The sequence below is a fragment of the Barbus barbus genome, assembly GCF_936440315.1.
Source record: "Barbus barbus genome assembly, chromosome: 26".
Classification (NCBI taxonomy): Eukaryota; Metazoa; Chordata; class Actinopteri; order Cypriniformes; family Cyprinidae; genus Barbus; species Barbus barbus.
Genome location: NC_136754.1, coordinates 9,912,833 through 9,940,501, shown reverse-complemented (window position 1 = coordinate 9,940,501; position 27,669 = coordinate 9,912,833). Strand labels below are relative to the sequence as shown.

The 27,669-nt window shown below is 36.5% G+C and overlaps 1 protein-coding gene across 2 annotated transcripts; it reads right to left on the bottom strand.

Annotated features, from left to right (window-relative positions):
* LOC306846488 (guanine nucleotide-binding protein G(I)/G(S)/G(O) subunit gamma-7) lies at nucleotides 1–25,898 on the bottom strand. Of its 2 annotated transcripts, XM_079379919.1 has the most exons (5): nucleotides 25,472–25,898; nucleotides 22,108–22,169; nucleotides 9,058–9,214; nucleotides 1,691–1,812; nucleotides 1–799 (listed from the first exon to the last, which is right to left on the bottom strand). In XM_079379919.1, the coding sequence occupies exons 4-5, from the start codon at nucleotides 1,769–1,771 to the stop codon at nucleotides 674–676; spliced, it is 207 nt and encodes a 68-aa protein (XP_079236045.1). In that variant the 5' UTR covers nucleotides 1,772–1,812; nucleotides 9,058–9,214; nucleotides 22,108–22,169; nucleotides 25,472–25,898; the 3' UTR covers nucleotides 1–673. The 2 variants fall into 2 exon arrangements, with proteins under 2 accessions (XP_079236045.1, XP_079236044.1); XM_079379918.1 differs by lacking the exon at nucleotides 9,058–9,214 and having other exon boundaries at nucleotides 25,472–25,595.
* Nucleotides 25,899–27,669: the final 1,771 nt, after the last annotated feature.

Sequence of the window (27,669 nt, the reverse complement as noted above, 5' to 3'; positions counted from 1 at the left end):
AAATCGATGAAAAGAAAAACTACAGCTCACAAACGACTGAGAAGAGAGAGAGAAAAAAGTAAAAATATTGGCAACTCTGGTTAATGTCTTGAATCCCTTTTTAAAACATGAAATGTTCTGTTTTGATAAAGGTAAGCATACCTGGATTCAATTTTGGCCATACAAATCTAAAATGAACCTTTAGCTTGCAGATTCGATGTAACAATGCAGGGTTAATACTGAACAAGCGTTTACCACAGTGTGACTGGGCCGACTGAGCTAGTCAGTCGGCATTATCGTGACTGTCTTCCTCTACTCTCCACCATCACCTATGGTAACAAGGTCAGCCACTGCACTGAAAAACATGCTGGAGTATCTCTCAGTCTCTGTGTAATCTTTTGAAATAGTTTGTTGAAATTTGAAATCTACCACCTCCTGTTAAGTATGTCTATATGCATGAATTTAGACAGGCGTGCTGTGTAGATTCATTCATATAGATTCACTCAACGCCAGGCTACATGACGCTAGGTATTCAGATACTGCCCATTTTTGTTTTTACCGAGAGAGTGTGGCATTTATTTTCTGGAAAATACTGTGGATCCCAGGTAAAAAGAAGTGTTGGACTGAATTTCCCATTGACTGGGGATGGGCAGCGGTTAAAGTGGGACTGGGAGAGCTGGCCTAGACAGAGTAGCTATAGAATGATGCAAGGCTTCTTGTCTTTGAAAGGATTCTCTGAGGTGGGAACCCCCACCAGCAGAGGGTCACTGCGGGCATGCTGCTCACAGTAACTCATGAGGTCTGCAGCAGCCTTAGACACCTAGGAGGAAAAAAAATAGAGAGGAAGAGCGAGAAATGGTTAATTGGTTACCATACACCAGGGGTAGGCAACGTTGGTCCTGGAGTGCCGATGTCCTGCAGAGTTTAGCTCCAACCCTGAAAAAAAAAACTCACCTGTCTGTAGCCCTGGTAATTCTGAAGACCTTGATTAGCTTGTTCAGGTGTGTTTGATTAGGGTTGGAGCTAAACTCTACAGGACAGCAGCACTCCAGGACCGCCGTCGCCTACCCCTGCCATACACAATGAAAAATTGTAAATGGTTTAACATTTCATTATGTGTAACTGTACTGCAAAACACTTAAAAAAAAAAAACTAATTTGACAATATCACAATAATATTTATAGTGAAATTTCATTCATATTTTATGCAATATGTTTAAGTAATGTACATTAGGCTGTTTTGTGTTACATGTTCTCTTATTTAGTTAATGTTTATTGCATGATTTTGGTGACGTGTGTTACCCTGGTGAATCGTGTATGACCCTGTGAATAGTCAATGAATATTAGTCATGATTTATTGACAGGGCACTTAAGATGAACTCTGATTCATCATATGGCTTTCTATTGTGCCACTTTTATTATTACGGTGGTTCATTTTAAAGGTAAAAGGTAGATTTTAGTAGTTCAAGTTCATAGTCATAGCAACATTATATCACTTAAAGAACTATACGGATGTAAGGTGTAAAACAAACAGGCACCTTGTAATAACGTCATAGTGTTCTGATGTTCTGACAAACACAGCTGCCATTTTTTGTTAAATTTTTTTAATGTATTTTTTCTCATACAACCACCACGCCTCCATCTTATTTAAAAGGAAAAAAGCCATTGCTTGATAGAGAGCATGTTACACAGAATAATGAATTCTTGTGAACCTTAATGCGTTCGAAGCCTGCCTCGATCCTCAGCTGCTCCACCAACTTCCTGGCTTGGGCTATGTTGTTAGTTGTCGACATTCTCTGCCATCGGTTATCGTGCCAAGTAAAAGGAGAAAATTCTACAACAAAAGAAAAATGCAGCAAGATTAAAACAGAAGCAGAATTGAAAGCATATACAGTATTACGTATAGACAAAGTATACGAGATAAATGAGATCAAATACTTCTTGAGGTGTTTTCAAACTCACTACACACTTTTAGAGGACATTAGCCGCTTTCACACATACTGTCTTTACTGGCAAATTACCATTTAGAGCTCCTGTATGAACAAGACTTTTTCAAAAATGCTGATAAATCAGTTCTGCCAATTTTCTGGTATGAGAAATTGTAACATTTTGAATCTCACTGACTTTCAATATATGGACAAAAACAGTTAAAACATTCTTTTGTGTTGAGCAGAAGTCATACAGGTTGACTGACTGACAACTGAATTTTTATTCTTGGGTGAAAGATCCCTTTAAATTACAGTCATGTCTGATAACTTGAGAAAGTCAGGCCTCCAGAATAGTTTAGTTATATAACTAATATACATGTAAATCAAGATATCTTTCTGACAGCTTCGACCACACAACTACCCAGCAACATCAGTCCAGACCACCCAGTTCAGGGGACTCATCAATCAGAATAACAGTACAACTGAAAACAGGTGCGTCTGTCCTCTGAGGCTAAACGCAGTGGCTAATCTTCTCCCTCCTTGTTTTAGGACCAAGTGTTGTTCTTACAAACAAAATGTGTGGGGACAGACAGGCACACACCCATAAAATAAAAATGGGTAACAAAATAACACTGAGATCACTGCCATTGTGATTTTGAAGAATGTTTTTCAACGTTGGGGTCCAAAACACTGGATCCCACTAACTTTCATTGTAAGGACATTTTTAAAAAATATGATCTTTTGCGTTGAACAGAAAAATGAAAGTCATACTGGTTTGGAACAACATGAAGGTGATTCCTTTACTTTAATAGCTTCATAGCATAAACTGTTTTGACCATGCTTATGTCAGGATATTTGCTCAACACAAGTCTTTCATACAGCTGCATCCTCCAAAAGGTCATTTTAAGAACCACTTAGCAACACCCAGTAAATTTTAATATCAGCACACCCACAGAGAGGTGACTATCAAACTAACCGCAGAAACGCAGGAAACACTGGAGGCAGTGAAAGGTTTGGTTCTTTCCGGAGACAAACACGCTCCTTGTACGCCCCCCTCACTTTGCTCCGCACGCGCGCTCTCTCAAACCAGCGCGGCACCCCTGGCATTCCAGGACGTTCCTAGACGGGGCCGTAGTTCTAAACATATGTTGCTTAGTGCCTGGGCTTTGTCTTCTCACAGCAAACACAGTCTCTTTCACGGCTCCGTGTGCTGCATTCCAGGAAATGGGGCACAGCAGCCCTGCATACATAATTGCAGCACTCTAGAATACATTGGCATATTCATTCAAATGTAACAGGTCTCATAAAGGACGATGTCTCTCTGCACAGTTTTTTCCAACCACATCTTCCTTTTTTTTAAAAAAAAGAAAACCCTCACAGGAAAACTGCAAAATTTGGATAGAGCCATAGTGTGTAGTGTACCAAGTATAGGCTCCATGTAGGCTGCTATGTTTTAATCTCATCTACTGAAAAGCACTAGGTTTTACATGCACAAAAGTGAGACATGTAGCTGGTGGTGTATTTGGGTCTAAACAAGAATTTTGCAACTGATTTTTGCAGTTTGACACTAGAAGTGTGCTTGAAAAGGTCAATCAAGTATTATACTTTTACCGCTAACAAACAGCCTACATTGCAACAAATTTTAATACTGCACCAGTGGAGATTAAAACAAGGTGGTGCATTACAGAAAGTGTGTTTACATGTGCAGTTATTATCAAGCTACAGCAGGTTTTGTGCATAGTCCATGCAGTCTTCATCTCATCTGTATAATCAAGTATTTGAAGGAAGAAATGCATGTCCAATCACATTATCAAGATTTGACTTCACATGTTGTGAAAAAGAAGTGTTCTTAACTGAATTCTAGTGCATTTATATTGCACTTCAAATCCAGTATATTAAAATCTAGTATAGTATATTTAAAAAGTTGTACACAGAGGATCCAATATTAATGAAATAAAGGCATCTTAATTGTAATTAAAGATAATTCACTTTCATGATTATGTTTCTTAACCTATTAAGTGGAGTTTGCAAATGAAACATTTGCATATTTACGAGTAGTCTCAAGTCTTAATTCATTTATAAAGCACAATTAAAAACAACTACAGTTGACCAATGTGCTGTATAATGTTGTAAAACAAACCAAGCAAACCATCAGACAACAAACAACATCACAACTCATAGGCTATAGTGAAGAGATGCGTTTTTAACTTTGATTTAAAATATGTAATGTTGGTGCAGTTCTAATATGGATTGGTAATGTGTTCCAAAGTTTAGGTTATAGCAAAAGCTCGATCACCCCTAGATTTTAATTTTGACTTTGGAACAGTCAACAAACTCTGGTTGGTAGACCTAAGAGTTCTTTCCGGATGATATTCACACAAGTCAGAGAGGTAAGGGGGGGCGAGGCCATTTAAACATTTAAAAACAAGAAAAAGCACTTTAAAATCAATTCTAAAGCGTACTGGGAGCCAATGTAATTAACACAGGAGTAATATGTTCGTATTTACGAACACTGGACATGCAGCCGCATTTTGGACCATTTGTAATCTAGATATTGAAGAACTGTTTATTCCCAGATACAGGGAATTACAATAATCAATTCTAGAAGAAATAAAAGCATGAATTGCCGCTTCAAAGTCTTCACTTTAGCCAACGTTCTTAACTGATAAAAAACTTGATTTGACAACTAAATTTTTTGACAAATCAAATTTAAGTGCACTATCAAAAAAGACACCCAAGTTTTTTACACCTGATTTAACTGAAGGAGATAGAACACCAAAATTGACATGAGAAATGTTTGGGACTTCGGAAGAGCCAAACACAATGACCTCAGTTTTACTCTCATTTAGATTTAAAAAATTCAAAGACATCCATGCTTTGACATCGGAAAGACAGACACAGAGGGAGTCTACAGCATTTTTGTGCTTCAGGGGCAAATAAAGTTGAGTATCGTCTGCATAGCAGTGATAGTACAATCAGATAGTACAGGCTAAAGGAAGCATATATATATATATATATATATATATAGAAGACAATAAAGGGGCCAAAATAGAGCCTTGGGGGACCCCACAAGTCAGGGGGACCGCCCCCGAGAATAATATTGTCCAACATTGACTGAGAATCTATTTTTAGAATATGACTGAAACCAACTTAATGCAGTTCCTCTAATGCCCACAACTTGCTCTAGCTGAGCAAGCAAGACCTCATGGTCAACTATATAAAATGCCGCACTTAGATCTAATAGTACCAGTACAACAGAGTCACCTGAATCAGTGGTCATTAAAACATCATTTAAAACTTTTACAAGTGCTGTCTCTGTAGAGTGAAACTTTCTAAAACCTGATTGGAAAACATCAAAAAATCTTATTGTCATTCAAAAATCTCTGCAGCTGGTGAAAAACAACTTTCTCCAAAATTATAGATAAACAAGAAATATTAGAGATGGGCCTAAAGTTAGATAAAACTGTTGGATCCAAATTAGGACTTTTTAAAAGACGTTTTAACAATTGCATGCTTTAAACAGTCAGGTACAATTCCTGATTCTAGACACTTATTAATAAAAACTAGAAAAACAGGGCCAATCACATCAAAAACTTCTTTAAAAAGATGAGGAGAGATGACATCACAAGGAGACCCAGATGGCTTTAGCTGATTAACAATCTCATGTAGGAAAGAAAAGGAAACAGAACTGAACTGGCTAAAGGTAGCACTGTCATTTGAATGAACAGCGGGATCATAAATAGCAGGCCTGATATTTTGCCTGATTTTCCTTATCTTCTCTACAAAAAAGAGAGTTTGTTCTCTGTGTTTTTTATATTGCACCTAAATTATTATATACATAATTATTTAAATTAATAATATATTGCAAGTTTATATATTAAAAATACTTAATTGCAATTTCATCATTACAAATATGTAATTATATTTCAAATATATTTAAATAGAAAGTATAAGTTTCAAAAGAAATGTGAGCTTACTATAAATGTTTTCAGGACATTCGGCAGTACACTTTAATCATATTTCAAAGGCGATTAAGCAAAAATAAGCCTACATATAAAAAAGTCTGACTTAAGTGGGTCAAAATCCCTCATTTAATATAAATATAACTTTAACATATTTTAATTCAATTGCAATTAACGTGCAATTAGGAGTCTGAAAACAGTATTCTCTTAAAGCATATTATTTATAGAATACATACTCTTTTTTAAAAGTATGCTAAAGTATAATTTTTCACAAGGGCTTGTTTGCTCACAGATGTGCATTTATGAACATTTTTCAACATGCTTACTCTACAAAAAGAGGATTCAAAAATCAGAGAAGTTTAGATCGTGTCACAAGGCACCACTGAGTGCGCTGAACTCCCTCTGGATCTTTATTTTCTCATCAGAGTCAATGAGGATTATTAACCCTTCTCCATGACTTGCACACACACACACTCCTCATTGTCTCTCTCTGAGCTGGAACCAGATTCACGTGCAATCACACCCTGCTCCTTCACATAACTGTGCGGTCTGCAGCGCCAAGGAGAGTCTCCAAAACAGGCGTCTCTTTCTCCACTCTGTGGTATTCTGATCCAGTGAGGAAGAGGAGGAGGAAGGGGGTACTGGAAAACTGCACCCCACCCTTGAGTCTCTGTGCTCTATTTTAAGCCACATTGAGCTTTTGCATATTCACCAATAATTAAAAGCTACCTAAAATTTACAGCGAATAGATGAGTCTTTATTTGTTAGCATAAACTAACTTTAATAAATGCTGCAAAACATGTTGTTCATTGTTCGCGATATGTAATGTGTTAAGAAACTGAACTCGATGTGCTACCAGTAAATGCGACTAACAGACCATACAACAGTCAAACATTCTTCCCAAGCCTTTTTTTATTTTTTTTACTTTTGACTGCTTTGGTAGGTCTCTGAAGCATCTAAAAGGCATTGATAATTTCAGGATGCAGCATGTAAACAGTGGTCAAGTGAGAATGTGAAGTATGCATCATGCTGTTTGGTCACAGTCTGCTCTGATATGTGTGGCTTTGCAGGCAGACTTTTTTTTTTTTCTTAAGTTCAAAGTGAGGCGGCAGTTCCTGCCAGCTTTCCAATCAAGCGCCAGCATTAAATCAAAAAGCTCCTGCCTCTAACGGACACCTGGTGGCAACGTGCCGGCTCGCACAGTAGGCTCCAGATGCTTCCTACATTCCTGCTCTTTGAGCTCTCGGCGGGAATACCGTATATGATTGTTCTAAACAAGGAGCGCGAGGGAGGAAAAGAGGGGGGGCGAGAGAGGAAAATAGAGTGTGTTCTGGCCATCAACAAGAACTGATCAACGGCCCATCGAGCCTGGCCAGGAAAGATCATCTCATAAAGCAATTTCCAATGAAATTTGACTCTGGTGATTATTTAGGTCATTGGAATTTGTGCTTGTGAAAATAACAGCTGCTTCATTATTTCTAATAGGCCTTGATGTACTTCGTTTAAGTTGTTAAAATAATGCTTAAATAGTTTGGTAGAAAAAAAGCAATCAAATTCATGAGCAGCAGTAAACACTGGTCATTTCTAAATTAAAGCTGATGGCTATTTTAATTTTTGATGTTATGTAACACACACTATTTTTTAAAAATGTGGGCTCGGTATAATGTTTTTGAAAAAAGTTCCAAGGCTGCATTTATTTGATCAAAAATACATTAAAATCAGTAACGGTGTGAAATATTATTACAATCTAAAATAACTATGCCATGTGTAAAAGTGATTTATTGTTATGATGGCAGAATTTAGAATTCCTTTAGAAGACATTATTCCAGTCTTCAGTGTCACATGATTTTTTTTACAAATCATTGTGCAACATTTCTTATTATTAGCATGTTGAAAGCTGTTGTGCAGCTTAATATTTTTGTGGCAACCGTAATACAATTTTTCCTGATTCGCTGATGAATAGAAAGTAAAAAAAAAATGATCAATTTGAAAATAGAACACTTTTGTACCATTATAAATATCCTTACTATCACAATTAATTAGTTTAATGCATCCTTGGTGAATACAAGTATTAATTTGTTAAAATAAAATCTTGCTAACCCAAAGACCATTGAAAGAGAAGTTTGCGCAGAACCGGTTATTAATTTTTATTTTTTTTTAAGCCAGTAAGCGGCAGTTACATCAATATTTTTGGGCAGTTTTCAGAAAAAGACTGAATTTTAGAAGCGAATTCTGTCAACGTTCTGGAGTATGCTAGCATACAGATTTGCCTCAATGCAAACACAAGTCATAAAAGCCAGCTAACAGCAAACTAGTCAAAGTTGAAAGTAAGTATATTTGCACACCTCTACTAAGAAAAAGTAGCAACATCAAAACACTGCTCTGTTTGTCTTAGCATTGTGTCCATTTTGAAGCAGCAACATTAGCACAACCAGTAGCGTGAGTTTAAGGCATGACTGTCTTGTTTTTCAATCCAAATGCAGACAGAGAGTGTGCAAAACATTCATTATTTTTTTAATTTATGAGTTCATTATAAGTTCACAGAGTTGCTATGGTGCACCACTGTGACTCCAAATGATCAACATGACTACATTCTCCACCCTTCCCTGTTCCTCACAGGCTCAGTCAGCTGCTGCAGAGCGTCTTACAAGAATCAGAAACTGAAAACACCTACAAACTTGATCAGCTGGCCACCGAAATGCCAGAAGTGTTTTCTTCCACTTACAGGACTTTCCAGAAAAGCAGCACACTCAAAGGGGGGGGTGAAGGGCATGGCAGGAAAACGAAAGGAAATGAATGGGATTTTTCATCTCCCAGCTGAGATCATGTGACAAAGTGTTTGCTCACGTCAGCATGCATGTGCACAGAGGGGTCACAGAGCGTTCGAGTGCCTCTGTCACTGTGTGAGGGTGTGACCAGTGGGGGAACAGACGGATGTGTAGAGAGACACCGAGACAGACAGACTCATGACCAGGCAGACAGAAAAAAAAAGACAGAGGGACAAATGACTGAAGTGGGTGGAAATTGTTTGGACAGGCTTATACAATGTGTTCCCTGCAGAACCATTACGGATAGAGTTCTGGCAGACACATGCAGCATGCAGCAAAAACACAAAGACCTAATAAAAATGAGCATTATGTGACTGTTTTCTTTACAAAAAGGTCCCTAGCATCAATATAGTGAGCTTACAGTTTAATTATGATGATGGTGATGATGATTTTGAACTCTTGAGGTTAGGGACCGGCACAACGTCGCCAACACCCCATCGAAACGTTTGATCAGACAGGTGGAGCTGCCATTGCCGGTGTGTGCATCACTCCGTGGTACCTACACCACCCAGTCAAAACTGGTTTAACAAAAAGGCAGACAAAAGAGGGATTTGAGAAGATCTGAATAGCTCAAGTCAAGCCACTTTATGATAATACCTTTAAATGATCATTGAGTGAAAAATTACACTAAGGAATTCATTAAGCTTTTGTTTACAGTCGGAGGAATTGTAGGAATGCTGCCTTTGCAATTAATGTTGAATGTTACATGAAGCTATTTTGACCACAAATCCTGGTTTCACAACACATGTAAGCCATAGATACTCTTATTGGGATACTAATGCAACATGTAACACACTATAAAACAGGGATCTTCTACTTTTTTAGAGCTCCTTGTTGTACAGAAAGCAAAAAAAATGACTGTTTATCGGACTCGTAATCCAAAGGTTGCGGGTTCGAGTCTCGGGCCGGCAGGGATTGTAGGTGGGGGGAGTGAATGTCCAGCGCTCTCTTCACCCTCAATACCACGACTGAGGTGCCCTTGAGCAAGGCACCGAACCCCCCCGCCGCAGCATAAATGGCTGCCCACTGCTCCGGGTGTGTGTTCACGGTGTGTGTGTGTTCACTGCTGTGTGTGTGCACGATGGATGGGTTAAATGCAGAGCACGAATTCCGAGTATGGGTCACCATACTTGGCAGTATGTCACTTCACTTTCACTTTATATGATGCTTGCTTACATTGCATTTGCAAAGCCATTAAAATAATAGTCTGTATCTGTACAAATGTCTGATGTACAAAGTCATATACAGTATGTGTACTTTACATTTTAATGTTACATTCAAAATTTTGGGTTTGGTCTCTTATGCTCACTAAGTAAGCATTTATTTGATCCAAAATAGAGTAAGAAATATAAATAATATTATGCAATATTGTAAAATATTATTACAACTTAAATTTAATTTAATTTAATGCATTTTAAAATGTAATTTATTATTGTGATGGCAAAGCTGAATTTTCAGCAGCCATTAATCCAGTCTTCAATGTCACATGATCCTTCAGAAATTCTAGCATGCTGATTTGGTGCTCTTAATAATCTGTTTATTATGAAGAATCTTTGATGAATAGAAATTTCGGAAGAATGTTTGAAGCTAAACTCTTTTATAATATTATACTCCTTATAATATTATAATCCTTAATTAATTTATTCTGTCCTTGCTGAGAGGACAGAAAAAAGATTTAGCCTATTAATTTTCTTTATTTTCTTACTAATAATCTTACTGTCCCCAAACATTTTGAATGATACTATACATTTAATGTATTTTAATGCATTCAATGTAAAAAAAAAAAAAGAATAATAATCTAATATTAAAAGGACAATGAAACTCATCACAACTTAAAATTCTTAGCTTGAAGTTTAATTTAACATAACATCGTAATTTTATTTAATGGATTTTAATTTAATGCATTTTTCAGAACTTTAAACATTTCCAATAAAAAACAATGTGTAAAAATATCGTAAACAATAATTTAAAAAACCTGCACATTTTATTAGATCAGCTGAAATTCAATGGAAATAAACAGAAATAAAAGAGCAAGAGCATACATTTGAAAAACCAACCAACCAACATATGCATTGTGCTTTTTTATAGTATTTACAATCTGCAACGGAACTTGTATGCAAAGGCATGCAAACCGACAACCACTGTGACACTTTAAAATAAAAGGTTGACTCTATCAGCAACAGATACTGAAAATAAGGGCAAGGTTAAAAATGCACAGCACCCCCGCTGACAGACAAAGCCAGAAAAGCAAAGAAACGTGTCCCTACTGCCTTGGGAGGAGGCACCAATTTTGCACACTCTGCAAAGAAGCTGGGGCGAGGTTAAAAAGGTGGGCAGGAGGAAAAATGAATGATAACCTTGCCCCTACAAAGCCTAGAATGAATGTGACAGGAGGATGAGGTCAGGAAGTGTATCTAGTCAAAACACAAAAGAGCGTGGGAGAGGGAGAGCCATACCCTCTCCGGATCTACTACATAGGTGACTTTTCTTTAGTCATTGATGGAAAGAAAACGGAAACAGTTTTTTCTGCAATGACAAAACATTTATGCTGCCAGAAAACCAGATCTAGATCTCTGCGTGACTCAGGAAGGCGCATGAGCTGATAAACATCATGTAGTGGAACAAACAAAAAATAAAAACTAACCGCTGCGTATTGCCCCCTTCCTATTCTGAGAACTGAGTATTTACGAGACGGCACAAATCAACAGCCTTTTCACGATTCACTAAGCTCCAGGAGAACGTAAGTCGGTCAGATCCTTTGTGATTGAGAGAGTCTAGAAGCGGGAGATTTGGTTCACTCACCGGGTCACTCACACAAACATGTGGTTCCAGCATTATGTGCGTGCACATTGGACACAAACAAGGCCTTTGAGGCGAGAATCAGAGCCAGGTGCTTGGCAATTAACCATTGTGATCAGGCAGTAAACAAGCATACAAGGCAGAGCAGAGAAGGTGACTAAGAGGCCTCTTTCACAATAACAGACTTCCTCCCCCGGGCCGCTACCATATAAGGTCAAAGGAAGCTGAATAGACGGAAATGGGGAACTCCTAAGGGGTGCGACACAGCTTCCAGTAAGTATGAGTGGCACTTATCTTGGGGATTCTGAGCCGATGCGTCTATTTCCTAATATAGCATTCTGTCTGTTTTTCTGCTCTTTGGAGTGAGCAGCCGTTTTCACTGGAAAGTCTGCAGCATGTTGATCAAACGTTCCACATGTATCATTTTGAGCTGTGGAGAATGAAGACGTGTGGTGGAAATATTAGCCATGTTTTCCACAATCTCATTCAGAGCTGTGCCAGCTACAGAGACATTGCGTTTGGACTGGAAGAGTCTGAGATGGGACACTGTGGTTGGTTCTGTCCTTGTGGGAATGTACATGCGTGGAGGTTGGGAGATATTTGAGATGACGCGAGACATGTCTTGTCAAGGCAGCCAGTGATGCAAGAGCACTGCGCATGTCTTCCCTCTTTTGCTCCCTGATAAAAGTACAGCACCGTCCACTTCTAGCTTAAAGTCACCATGAAATCAAAATGGACAACTTTAGTATTTTATGAAATACTGCCGTTTTTAATTTATAAATCATTTATTTGTGCACATAAATATTTTTCTAAAATCAAAATTCCTTTGCAATGACATGGGAAACCGATTTTGCATTAGTCTTCAATACGGAGTAGAAAAAATTAGCAATGCACCAGTATTAAAATTGTCCGATACTGATAAGTCGATAAATATTTTCATGTTATGGTCAATAACTGATAAATGGCAGATATTAACTATATACTATTTGTCTAAATAAATTAACATCAAAACGTTAAAAACTAAAATAGATTGTTTTAAATATTACAAGTGAATTTAGGCATCATACATTGTGTAAAGTATGAAAATGGATATACATTTCATTATAAAATTTAAAAATTCAATTTAAGTGAGCGTTAGATGACAGCAAAGGTAATCAATGTTGTTATTGTTATATAAAAAAAAAGTAATTGAAATAAAGCTGAAATAAATTAAATATTAGAAGTAAAGCTAATGAGAAAAAACCACTAAAATTTCTAAAACAGAAATAAAAAATAACGCTATACAGGAATATAAAAAGAATAAAAATTGCACAAGAAAACTATAATAGTACATATAATACTAAAATAACACTGGGGGTAATTAGCACGCACAGAAATAAAAAATACTGAAATATGTCCAGTAACTACTGATAAAATAAATCCATAATTATGACCAATAACCGCTTATGGCACAGACATATTGTGCATACCTAAGATAAAGTGTTGCAGAACACATGCAAATGGCTTAGTATAATTTAGAATGACTATCCAAACTGTTCATGGCTACAAGAAAGGCCAGTGATCTTCGATCAGAGTCTTGCATTCTTATTGGGAAACTCTTCCTCTTTCTTCTAAATCTGATATTCTATCTGCAGGAAGTGACAGCTTGCTGTTGCGCAGTGCTACAGAGCTCGTCTATCTCTCCAAACAGCGCACTACATGACCTCTGTGCAACCTCTGTGACATCTGCCAAGTGCCAAAGTTCTGCTGACACCCGCCTCTGCCAACCGCTATACTGCTTTACTTGAATCTGCACCCCATGACGCACATTATACGCATCTCCTCCAAGCTCTATATACACAAACAAGAGATATAAGCATGGTTCAACAGGCAGTTCAACTGATGTGCTGCATTCTTTCTTCAAATATAAATACAGACCTCTCCAATGATTACGACATGGTTACGAGAGAACAAACAAATAAACCTTAGTGCATTTTGACCCACTCGTAGCAATGAAAAGCTGCAATGAAGCTACTGATGGAAAGTGTTCTGCTAATGTAAACATGCACTGGGGATTTAAGCACCTATGATTATTATGCAAGCTATATGAAGAGAAATTCATTTAGAAACAGTTGAGGCCAATCCAATGTCAGTAGAGCCCACAAACCACGAGTGAACAGAACAAATGGTGGGTCTTCAAATGCATTTTTACATATTTTATATAGGGAGGTGAATCAATCGAATTAATCAAAAGGAGGAGTAGCACCACACTTTAAACCCCAACAGTGAAATTAATTACCGAGTTAATTTCACTCAAATAATAATGAAAGTTCATTGGCCTTAATTGAAATAAGTTATGTAAACTCAAAATGTTGTTGTAGTAAGGTGAATTTAAAATGATTGTGTTTTCTAGTTCCCAGCATGCTTTGCATCAGACAACAAGGAAAATAAATGTAGGAATTAAGTGTTATTTTGTAAGGTTTTGCACAAAATTAACAGAGAGAGACATAAGTTAGTACAAGTATAAGTTAGTAAGTATGTTGTGTTATGTTAGGCTTTACATAGGTTTCTGTTATGTTGGTTTTGTAGTGTTACCGTTGTGGTGAAGAGCAGAGCCTGTGCTTAGGTTGAGGATGGACAGCAAAACCTAAAAACTGTATATACTGCATGTTGTTTGACTTTTTACATGCAAGTGTTGTGGGTCTTTTAGATAACTACATCAGCATGTGCCAGTGTGCAGTTGCTAATTAGCACTTAACTATAAAGATCTGAATGAATGTGTTTTTAATGGAAACAAGTTGTATAGTATATAATTATCATTGTGATGAGTGGGGTGGGATCACGAGGCTTGGCTCGGCTCTCATTGCTCTTAGCCCCGCCCCACTTGTCATAAAAAGTTTAAGCTCTACTAACTAAAAAAAAAATTGAATTTGTTTACTCAAATGTTTTGAGGCAATACGTTCCCTCAAATGTTTTGCGTATTCTTAACTCATCAGGTTTGCTGCTCAAAATTGCATTTTAAGCGAAAAAATAAAACATATTCCATATTTAATTTATTCCAGAAAATATGGTATATAATACTAAACTAACCCTGATGTGCACAGATTGCACCTAACATTGAAATTTTTATAAAACGAAAAATGCTATTGAATGGCAAAATTACTGTAGAATCAACATAAAGGAAGAATATTTTAAATAATAATTGTTTAATGGTGTCTTTTAAATGTTATGGCAACTCCAGTTAAGCAAATCACAAACAACATATCAATGCAAATGTATTAATATATACAACAAATGTATTGTGTTCCTTCACTTAGACTTTTTTTAATTGCATTAGCTGAGTTCATTGTTTCTGTAAAATATCCATCTCATGCATATGTATACAGACCAACAAATGGCACAGTTCCCATTCAAAGGTAACTGATTAATTTTTCTGTCATGTAGTCGAGTACAATTCACACAATGATTAAAATGCCTCCCCTTAGGTAGAACAAAAGACGTTTCTAACTGAAGCAAGTGCAATCAATTGCACATGACTTGTAATGGAGACAAATCTTGATAATTACTATGGCAGGAGTGGAGGCAGCTTTATTAAAGTGACCATTCACTAATGTCACACAGTTTTATAAATGGTGAACAAGGGGGAGAGGGAACGAGACGGAATGTTTAGAGTCGGTCTGTGGTTGCTCTCGGCGTCTGCCGTCACCTAAAACAGCAGGGCATTAGAGAGATATATGGCAGGGCGTTTCACACCTCTGTCGTGAAACTGAGGAAAGCAGGCAGTTCACATGCATGGCAGAGGATTTCTGACCTGGTCCCCGCTGGACTCCTGCTGAGAAGGGCTGCTGCAGATATCAGCTGCACAGGTGTCAAACCTCACTCCTGCTTTCCCAAACAAGCCACCCTCAGTGAAAAGAGTGTAACTGACTTATACCACAATAGAGCTAACAGGTCTGTTTACATGTAAAGGCTGCTAATGGAAAGGCTGTTAGGATGATCCAATTAGATATGCTATCAGGACAGGTGACTTAGTGCGAAGTGTTTTTGTTGTTGCTGTTGCAGTGAAATGGAGGCTGTAAGGAAAACTGTTCCTGTAAATGGTAAAAAAAATAAGTAAACAAAAAATATAATTCTCAATATAATTCTTGCATGCAACATATTTCCTTGACTTGAAGAAAGTAAACAAATGAGAAACTGTCTTTGAGCCTCTTCCTCTATTGCAGGACTACCTGTAAAGGCCTGGTCAGGTATCAAGAATGCTAATGTTTTTTATTATACTGACTAAGTCTGTCTTAAATTACACATCCTTTTTCCAACATGGTTATATTTTGCTAACTAAATTAACTACAAAATGATCATGATAATTTGATAGTCTTGTTTAAAAGATAAAATAGCAATGAAATCATTTAGAAATACAATTAATTTAAACAGAAATATTTGAATAATAAATTAATAATGAAATATAATACTTTGAAATTAAACAAAAATATTTTTATTTTAAATGTAAATAATGCATGCACACTGTCATTTTAAAAAACAAATTTAAATGCAAATTCTATAATTGAGAACACAATATCAAGGAGAAAAAAATGCAGCCTTAGACCAAACGGAAACCCATGAAAACTGCTTTTCCCTGAGCTGTTAATGAACTCTAAACGTTTGGCCTTGGTTTGCAGGACAGGACTTTTACAGAGCGTGGAAAGGCCCTAAAATTAGGTCAGTGATCTGGGAGCTTAACCTACTTGCTTAAGTACAAGTGGAAAACTGTATCACCAACCCCAGCAGACAGCCTAGTCCACCAACCACACCAAGACTATTATCTGAATATCTGCCAAGCCTTTAAGGGTATTGAAAAGAAAAGCAGCATAATTAGTAATTTCCTATAAGAGAGGCAGACATTAGAGATTGTTGTTTCAAGTGTTTGGCTGTAAGACTGAAAAGTGTTTTGGGTGTTGGTGGCAAAACAACCAGGTGTCAACTGCAGCACCCCGTTCCCGTGATTGTGCTCTGGGAGGGGAAAGAGCAGCCAGGATCCCCCATCTAGTCATGGGAAGGGTCAACTTGTGTCAGACTTGGGTCAAAGTTGAGTCTCAGGTGCCAGTGGTCATGGGTTAGCCAACACAATATCTCCCACTGCATGACTAGCCTCAGCACATCTGCATCATTCTAAACACCTCATATGTGAGAAATAATGCTTGAATTTTAACTAGTCATAAGAGCATCTATTATGACCTTTAACCTCCATTACAAATTCTAACTGCTGAGGAAATTTCCCTAAAAGACACAGTAGATTAACCTTAGCTTTGCAGTCACAGATTCATCTGTGCTGGATGAATTATTATAGTGCTAACAGTACATACTGAATACTGCTTTTTTATTTAAAAAAAAAAAAAAAAGAAAGAAAAAGGTAAGTAAAACAGTAAAGAAATTTTTATTTTAATATTTAATATCTTTTCTCCAGTAAATTTTAACATGCATTTTTATTTTATGTAATACAGTAAATTTAATATAAATTAATATTATATTTACACACTCATTTTATATATATATATATATATATATATATATATATATATATGCACACTTTTTAATATACAATAAAAGCAAAATTGCTTATTTACCATAGTTATTTTATTTATTCAAAATTAAATTACACTTTTTTCATACAAATGTCTCCAAATGTCAGCTCTACACAGCCTGTTCCACTAATAAGGAAGAAAACATAAGTTGATATCATTTTCAGTTAATTTGCCACAGTAGCAATAGAAGGCTAAGTTGAGAACGTTGCACTGAGGGGATACAGTAATCCACACTGTGTGCTTGAGTTACTGCACATTTTGTCATCCAGGCATTTTATGCATACAGAAACTTTGCATACCATGCACAGTAAACATACTGAGGAACGAGCTATAATATATATATATGCGCAATTCCAAACATACTCTATGCTCGAAACATGCAGCCACAATGCAAAACAGCACAGAATTCACATGAACAGTGAAACACTAACAAACAACCTGTGTTCCTATATTTGGATATCAGCTGACTTACACGTTATACAGCTGGTTTACTCGCAAAGGTGAGAGAATGCTCATGACCTTTGAGTTCATTGATGTTGAAGCAGATTAATGTACCAAAGGTTCAGAAAGCAGGACAGACAGTAGCTTACTGCTAGTACATCAGACAAGACACTCAGAACAATGATTATGTTATCAGATCAGCCAGAACATGGAAAGAATAACAGAAGTGTTTGTTATGTTCCAGATCTAATCAACTTTTAACATTTAGTGTGCAACTCATATCAAACTAAATAAAAAAATAAAAACTGGATAAGCTTTAGTTTTCCCATGAAGAATCATTCAAATTCCAATAAGAGCAACATTACAAATAAGGCAGCATTCCTGCAGCGCTTCAGTAGTTCACTGGAACTTGCTGCCATTCAAACCATTCCAAACATGCGTCTACCCTCTAACCATCGGTCTAGCCCAGATATTTAAACATTCAAGGATTAAACATTTAAACCCAGGATTAAACATTCATGCAAATATATATGGCAATGCAAACAGAGACCAGGGCAAGTGGGAAATACTTTAATTATGTTCCAAAAATATTTGCTGCAACACTTTATCAGAATACGAGCATACTGCTTATTATATATTGTGTGTGTGTGTGTGTGTGTGTGTGTTTTCTTACATTTTCCAGCAATACATGTTTTATAATAAAAAAAAAATAATAATAATTGTATATGTAATAATATAATAATTAGATATTTGTTATTGTTATAATCATTATATAATTTAATATTTTATTCATTATTATTATTATTATTTTACATAGCATATTTGTTTATGAATATTGTTAGCTCTGTAACAAATTGCTTATGTTCCTCTACTATCGTTTTAGGTTAATGCACAGAATGTAATGTAAATGCAAATGTAATAAAGTAATTGAAAGTGACACTATATAAATCTTAATATTAATATTGCAACTTTAAGATCTCTGCAAATGTGCATATAGCCTACTAAAACAGCATTGAATAACATACTATATAAGAGGAGGAGGAGTGATGGAGGCGGCAGTGTGCAAGTAGTCAATGCGCAATGCACTGCACCCCCATCTGCGAATCATGAGCTAGAGTGGGCCACACACACACACACACCCCCTCCGCACAAGTAGGTGCGAGTGGCAGACTGATCTATATGCTGGGGAGTATGCGAGCACAGCACAGGGAGAGGCAGAAGGAGGGAGTGCATCAGCAACCGTTACTCACTTTCTCCCACGTGACATTCCTCTTTCAACGACAAAAACGAAAGCAAGCAAAGAGCGGGAGGAATGCGGCCAACAGTTGAGCTGAATAGGGATTTCTGAATGCCAAGGAGCTCGTGAAGAGGCAGTGGTGAAAATAAAAACGTTTTTTTTAATGCCACCGAGCCCAAAATCACACACATGAATCATTCTTTTTGGATAAGCTGCTGTTTGTGCTTGCATCTCCAGCGCTCGTCTTAGATATAAGCATATTATATAGCATGCTATAAAAGCTGCTACATAATCCTGCCACGTGCACCTTCAGGGAAGTGATATAAGCTGTTACAAGACAATCCCAAGAGATCTACGGTCTCTGTGTGGAAGGGCAGATGTTTATGCAACAACTACCAGCACCTGTCATGTACCTGAGGAATACAAAATGATGTGAATGTCAGTTAGTCAAAATGTTTCATCCACTCTCCTGCAAACTGGAAAAAAAAGCTGAGCTGCTGACTCATATTTTTAAAAGCTCACTACACAAATAGCATAGTCATCATGACCCGGGCACTTTTGAAGCTTCTATCTTGCCAAGCCTTTCATAACATGTTCAGCTCTTTCACAACACAGACAGAGTAAAGGACTTAAGTGTGGGGTATTGAACTACAGACCACACATCCATCTGTTGAATAACAAACTTCTTTAGCTTGCAAAACATCACAAAATCCACCACGTTCTGTGGCTATTTTCGGCACTGCCTTTTTCATATTTGTAGCATTTAAAGTGCTAAAATTGAAATTTACTCCAAGAGTTAGGCTATTTCAGCAAATTTTGTCACATGGTAGCTATGTAATGTTACATATGGAATTATCCAACAGCTTAGTGTTTAGTCTGAAATTCAGTGCAAGACATGCATGACTATCTATCACTCACTGACAGACTTCTACTCAGCGTATGGCAAAAACAGAAATGACCACAGTCCTAACAGTATATTTCCTGTCTGTCTCAAAAATGATCTCTAAATAAAACCAGACAAAATTCAGACTGAAGTATTGGAAGGTGTTTTCCTTGAAGCATGTTTTTCCAAACAGGACCCCATACTTCCCCCCCCCTCAGCTGACGCAAGGCAGCAGGAATCTGGTCAGGGGTTTCGTCCCGTCTAGACTGAGCAGAATGTAACTAGAGACAGAATCACAGTGGAAAACAAAAGTAGAGCCTCTGCAGTGAAGTCCTATAGTGCCACTCTGTGGTGTAGCATGTGTATGGCACTTATTTATGACTACTGAACTCTTTAGATGTAATTATATAATAGTAACATGTTACAAAAATGAAATGGTTGTTAACTTTGACTTTATAACCACAACTGTACAGCAAAGATTTCCAAGATATTCCAAGATAGGCCGGTAACACTTTATTTTAAGGTGTCCATAATACAGAGTAATTACCTAGTTAAGTACTTAGTAGTAGCTGTTGTACTTGCATGAAACAAAATGTACTTACCATTAACTAAGTTATGGGACAGTCTGTACTTACAATTTGCAATTATGTAAATGTAATAGGCAGCTACTGTTACACATATGTAACAGACCGAATCTGTTACACAGCTACTTATGTAACCAAAAGATTGTTACATATGTGTTGAAGACTTTATACAATGTAATTATAAATGTAAATACACAGACATAAGCTACTTAAAATAAAGTGTATCAAGATTGTACATCATGTGTATCTATACTGTACACCTTATCCAGCTGCACCTTAGTTTGATTTAACCCACCAGGCACCAGTACACAGCTTAAACACATGTAATACCTTTCTAATTACATTAAAATTAAAGAATATTACACCGGTATAAACTACTTAAAATAAAGTGTATCAAGACTGTACTTAAGTGTACTTCATGTGTATCTAATACTGTACACCTTATCCAGCTGCAACTTAGTTTGATTTAACCCACCAGTACACAATTAAAATACATTACATTAAAATGACAGAATATTACACAGTCATAAGCTACTTACAATAAAGTGTATCATGATTGTACTTAAATGTACAAGTAGCTGTGTAACAGACTCGGCCTGTTACATATGTGTAACAGTAGCTGCCTATTACATCTACATAATTACAAACTAATTACAGGCTGTTCCGTAACTTAGTTACATGTTGAGCACATTTTGTTCCATGTAAGTACAACGGCTACTACTAAGAACTTAATTAGGTAATTACTCTGTATTATGAGACCTTAAAATAAAGTGTTACCGATAGGCCTATATTATATATTTTATTCTTTCTTTAAGCATAACAATATGTGGGATGAACTTAATTGAACATTTCAGTCATGCTCAGTGTCTGGTAAAAACTATAAAATATACAGATGTTTTTTTTTTGTTTTTTTTTTTAGTCTGAGACCTGATTGTGATTCAAAATCTAATTTAAACCTGGAAAAAATTTGAAATGAAAGAAAAGGGTGCTTCACAAACAGGTCTCAGACTCTTGGGCTCCACTATGTGAATACAGCAAACTGTGTATTTCAGTTTTTCATTTCATGCTGACAACTTCTGCATTTTTTAAATTCCAAAAATATTAATTTTAAATATTCCATGTAGTAAGAACAGATCTATTAGGTCTTTTACCTTTATACAATATAGAAGTTAATCCAAAGCAAAAAGACCATTTGAAACTCCCATAAAGTGGTTAGTGTGTGTGTGTGTGTGTGTGTGTACACCTGCTTTGGTGGTTCGCTTTATGGCTTTTTCTAGAACAAATAAATCAATATAGCAATAGCTATAAAGGAATTCTAGAAATACTACATATGCATCTATACTACAAATAAAAACTAGTACCATTAACATAATACAATCAAAAAAAAAAATAATGATAATAAAAAAATAAAAATTAAAAAATTATATATATATATATATATATATATATATATATATATATATAAAAACTTTTTTTTTTGATGCAATAAATCGCAATTAATCATTTGACAGCACTACAAATTAAACAAAGAATCCGAATCACTATCTTTCATCAAATGTGCAAACAGCATGTCGATTACAAGCAATACACAATTTACAAGCAAGTACACATCAACTGTCTATCTATCAGCAATGAACCACAAGGAGGCCTCATCTGTCTCTATTAACCAAACTGAACTGTGGACCTGGGTGGTTGCTATGGATACAGCTCATTGCAGGCTGCAGAGAGTATATGCATGAATCAGAGGAATATTGTTACTTTGACACCCTCATGTGGTCAAAAGTGATCAGACCGCATCAGATAACCTGTAGGCCTGAATGTACAATTCCCTGCCAGCTTGAGTACAAACATAACAAACACCTGCATTCATATTCAGATCAGTATAACTTGTATTTGGTCTTTGTCCTACCTGGATGATGGAGAGGCTGGAGACTAAAGCTGGCTCAGGGACCTGCAGGCAACTTCGCTTATCTAGAACACACAAACACAAGGCACAAATCATTTATCAGAACAAGTAAACATTCAAGCAATGTGTTATTTATTTAATTTAAGTGGTTCCTGAATAATAAAATTACTTTTTATCACTGAATAAAATTAGGCATTGTCATAACAGCTATATTTCAATTTAAATGTGACAACAATCAACCAAAAAAAAGTCACAATCAAAGCAGTTTAATGATATATATAGAAATATACATACACATACAAGTGAAAACCATATCAAAAAAATAATAATAAAAACAATGTCATAAGCCACAAAGGCTCAGGCAGTGATATGTTAGGGGGGAAAAATCAATCAATGTGATCACCAGGGGGCAGTGTACTGATGCAAGGCCGCTAACATAATTGATATAATACAGATTAGGTCAGAATTAGCATTATTGCAGTCTTAATCTACTTTTAGTAGCTATGCAGAATTAATCTGCCCCACCACCATCTGTGAGGTTTTGTTTTTATCCTGTTTTAATCATGACATGGAAATATGCTCAGACAGGCTTTAACCAAGCAAGTGTACACATATTGTAAATTCCAACCTGTTTTCACTTGGGTCACTGAAAACCTTTACTCTTGCTCTTTGCAACTATTAATACCATTTAATGTTTTAATATCATTGACTTATTACACCACTATGGCATTATGATTTAAAAAAATATTACATTAAAAATATACTAGCTTAATAGACTTTTGTATTAATAGTTAATCATTTCACAATAAATCAGTCCTATAAATATGCAACACTGCATTAAAAATAAAATAGCCCAACATATTTATAGTCTAATCATAACTGGCAGCACTTTTGTCATACACTTTCAAAGTTGTACACGAGATGGTGAAATAATGTGCATTACAGCTATAACCATTATTCATGTTGTCAAAACAAACATTTCCAACCAGGCAAACCAGAGTAGAATGAGAGAGAGATGTGAGGCGGCAAAATCAAAATCTATGAATAATTAATCTCATCTCATTCAATGGAGCTCTGAGTATGATCCTAGCCAAGCAAAACAAAGTGGCCACCTTCCGCATTTCACCAACCATCTGTTACTGAATACAGAAAATGTATGTACTTTATTTTTTAATTAGGGTTCCTATGGAATAAGTGAGTGGAGTGAGCCGGTTCTGTAATTAGTGCACAGGAGCAGGTCCAGATGTAATTATATTCGTGTCCCTGGAAGCATTCACATGGGGAAAATATAGGTCGCTTCAAGCCATCTGATTAGCTTGAGATAATTGATTTTAAATACTTTATAATTGTAATTCATATATATATAAACTACAAAATTGCTAAATTACATACCTATATCCATCTATCTACACACACACTACTAAATTACACATACAAAGTAGTCTTTCACAAAGCATGAGAGTTGAATAAAAACAAAGCCAATATGGACACATGCTTTTATATTGTTATGTTTTGTATATTCGAGGGAGGGGGAGGTGGTACTTGCACCTGCACTAGACAATGTGATATACAGTACACAGCATTACGTACACCAAAATTCAATAGGACATGGCATGGCAGGTTGGACTTCTGTAGTAAAACTAACCAGACCCAGAGCACTGTGTACTAGCACACTGTGAATTCTGTGGCTCAGTATGGTAATGTTGCCAAAACCGTAATAATGGCTAACCATGAGGTCACTTTCTATAATAGGTAAACAGAAGCGATCCATCAGCTCTCCAAATGTAGTATGTTCCATCGACCAGAGCAAATCAAATGCTCCATTTGCTGAGTCAACTTGCTCTTTCTGTTCAGAAGGAACCTGGTTATTTAAACCCACTCAGAGGTTTCCCTATAAAGGAGAACTATGACAACAAAAATGAATCTTCTTGGCATGCATAACAAAATGCATATTATAATACAACAGACCACAAGAGAAGTGCTGAGTGTAAAAAGATGATTTTCTTTAGGCTACAACAAGCAACAAACTCAATCTTTCTAGATTTACATGTTGTAGTGTTCTATTAACAAAAACTATAAATTATGAACTAAAAATCTATATTTAATACTATAATAAATGAAAATAGTATCAAATATAGTAATAAAATTAATCTAAATAATATAAATACATATAATAAAATAATATACTATTAAAATACCCTAATATGTAATTAGTTTAATGAAATTTGAAAGAAACATTTTATTTTTATTTCATATTTTTACAGATGCTTCACTGACAACAGTCTTCATCTCCCAAGTCATCTGAAGAACTGACTTCAAAGACAATAAATTCTTCATGATCTTGACATTATCTAAATGTGACTAAACATTAATACCCATACTAAGTAACTAAATGATTTTTGGCATATCCGCATTTATTGTAACAGTCTTGCCAAAGGAGGATGGGCTCCCCAATCGAGTCTGGTTCTTCTCAAGGTTTTCCCCCCGTTCATCTAAACATCTTAGAGTTTTCTGTTCCTTTTTTCCCCCAAGGATATTCTGCAGAGCCACTATGAACCGAGATCTATGATGGAAAGTCCTATAGAGAGCAAAGTACTATTAATTATGCACAAGCCTATAAGTCAACTCCAGCACGAATTAAGGAAAAGCAGGCCTGTGATGATATTGGTGGTGCTTGGCAGTTTTTGAGCTTTTTCAAAACCTGAGCTGTATTACTGCATTCAAACAACATTTTATCATGACATCGTCACAATAAATCAGCACAAAGCGATGCAGAAGTGCAGTCAGTTGCATATCTGCCATAACGCACAGCATTTTGCTCCAGAGCTCTGTTGCTGTTGGTAGGCCTTGCTCACACTGATGGAAAGACAATGCGGGCATTTTGACAAACGGTACGCTCTGTACGCCTCCCTGCTTATAGCTCTGAAGACTCCATCAAACGATGTATAGAATGTCCAAGCCCACAATGACCCGGCGCTTTAAATATCAGCCACAGAATAAGATAATATATAAGGCGTAAAGGTGTTGACAGGAGGCGCAGGAAAGCTGCTTCTTCTCGCCTGTTAAGCTTTAGTTTGAGCCCAAGCGTGATTCACGCAAACACACAAATGCCAATCTTGGCCTCGCGTTTTTTCCTCCCCCCAAAGCAGACATATAAAATGTACAATGTACTAAATGTTACTGAAAAGAAGCCCACTCCCCATCCCACCGGTTAAGGCTCGGAAAATTCAAGCAGTTTCGGATTCGTGACACCGGTGGAGCGCCTAACGCAAACGCATTGAAAAACACAGGCATTTCGGCAAAGCAAACTGATGCTCGGTTACAAACCAGAAGGAAGGAAGAAAATAAGAGCTTGTTGTATACTCACCTCGTCTACAGTGATTGTGGAGGTAATTTAAAGGGCCAGGTTCGCGCAGATTGTTACCCCCCCTACCAAACAAACACCACCCCCTCCGTGCACCAGTGTCCACCCAGCCAGTCCCCCCACCACTGGTGACAGCGTTCTCGCACACAAACTTGCTTTTCTCTCCTGGGAAAAAGCTGAGTAGGTTCGGAGTCAAATAAGGCGGCTCTTCCTTAAAATCGAAAACCAATCAGTTTCGCCAGCTCTGCCCTCTCCACCCTCATCGGGTGCCAACGGGTTTGGTTGCGTCTGTCGGCCAGCCGTTTCGCTGCTCGATGGGATTTTTGAGGTTTTGAGCTGTCGAGCGGTCTAAGAAGCACACTTTAAGCAGCGACCCAGTCTTCATAAGCAACACATTTGGGCGCACCGAACCCGAGCACCGTCTCGCACCGCAGTGTGCAGTAACGCCTGCTGACCCAAGAGGGCGCTGGTGCACAGTGTCTGTTCACACCGTCCACACATCTGCAAACACAGTGCTATGGAAGAAGGGCGACAACAGAAAAATAAAACACTTTATTTCGATAGTCCACTTTAGACATTCTACTAACTATAATTTACTTTGTAACTACTTGTCAACTAATTGTCATTAATTTGCAACTACACGTCTCCTAACTCTCAGTAGGGTAGGTTTAGGGTTAGTAGAATAAGTTGACATACTTGCAAAGTTTCTCATAGTCAGAATGTTGTATGTTGTGGACCCATCAAAATAAAGTGTTAGCAAATATTAAGTCTACTAATACTCTAATGACTGCTAGTTGACGTAGTTGCACAGTTACTTGCTGTTAGTGGAATGTCTAAAGTGGACTATCGAAATAAAGTGTTACCAAACAAAATATTCTTCTTATTTTGTTAACAAATTTTTTATTTTGCATTTCAAAGCAGAAAACTATGTTCTGCTTGCTGACTTGCTAACAGCAGAATTTAAAAATTATTACCAGTTCCAGTTATTTCCAGTTTAAACGTTGTTTAATCTTTCATTTGTTAGTCTTATTTGATTTCTCTCTCTTTTTACCTTTTTCTTTAGTTTCTTTTCTTTCCAAGTGCTATTGTTCACATTTATTCCTTTGAACTAAATGATATCTGTTTTTACTAGTATTTTTTTTATTATTGGATAGTAAGTAATCCAATCCTTTTTCAGTTTCACTAGTAGGCCTGACAATTGATTAGATACTAGTCATAGCATAGCAATACTACGAGACAACTACATTTTATTCCAGCACTGTAGCATCTATTCAGTTAGCCCCTTTTTAAGCTTTTTGAATAGCTGCTAGCTAAGACTACTACTAGCTATGAAGAAGAGGTAGGCTATTTCCAGTTCTGCTTGTAACTGTTCTGTAGATATTATTTATTTCTAGTAATTAGTAAACTAACATTGTAGTTACTGGTAAAGATTATTGAAGATTATACTATTGGATTACTTACTAGAAATTATAAATTAAGTGCAAGTAACAACATAAAAATAGATAATTAAAAAAATAAATGTAATATTTAGATAAAAACACTGATTTATATACCACTTGGTGGCATTGTAAATAAAGGGTTTACCCAAAAATGGAAATTCTGTTATCTTCTCCCTCATGTTCTTCCAAACCTGTATGACTGCAGAATATATAAAAAAAGATATTTTTGAAGAATGTTAGTAAAGTCTGGTTACCATTGACTTCCGTTCCAAGATTTCTCTATAAAATTCTCAAAATATCTTCTTTTTTTTCACAGAGGAAAGTTGTACATGTTTATAATAACAACTGAATAAATAAATTTTTTAATTTCTTCTCTCAATGTAGTTCCACTGTGCTATTCTATTGGTATTATTGTTGCATGCACAACTGCAAATACAGGATTCAGTGGGATGTGTTCTGCTTCTTTGAGTAAGCCCTAGGTATGTGTTAGATGCTGTAGGTGGATCAGCACCTCCAGGCAAATATGGCACTTGGCACCAGATCAGAGTGAGCCAGCTTTAATCATAATGCCCTCTGGTTCTCATCTGAAATAGGCCTTTCAAAGCTTTGAAAATGCAGGATAGTTTAAGAGTAGACTGTACCCTGTGGCAGTTAAAAAGACATAGTTATTATTTAGTGAGGCAGCTAACAGTCTAGTGGACTGTTAATCTAACATAATACCTTTTTAAGCACAGTATATGGAAAGAGAATCCAGTGGGAGTT

Coding starts and splice junctions, on each gene's coding strand:
- LOC306846488 (XM_079379919.1), bottom strand. CDS start 1,771: ATGTCGACAACTAACAACATAGCCCAAGCCAGGAAGTTGGTGGAGCAG. Junction 800..1,690: donor CAGGCTTCGAACGCATTAAG/GTTCACAAGAAT, acceptor TTTTCCTCCTAG/GTGTCTAAGGCTGCTGCAGA.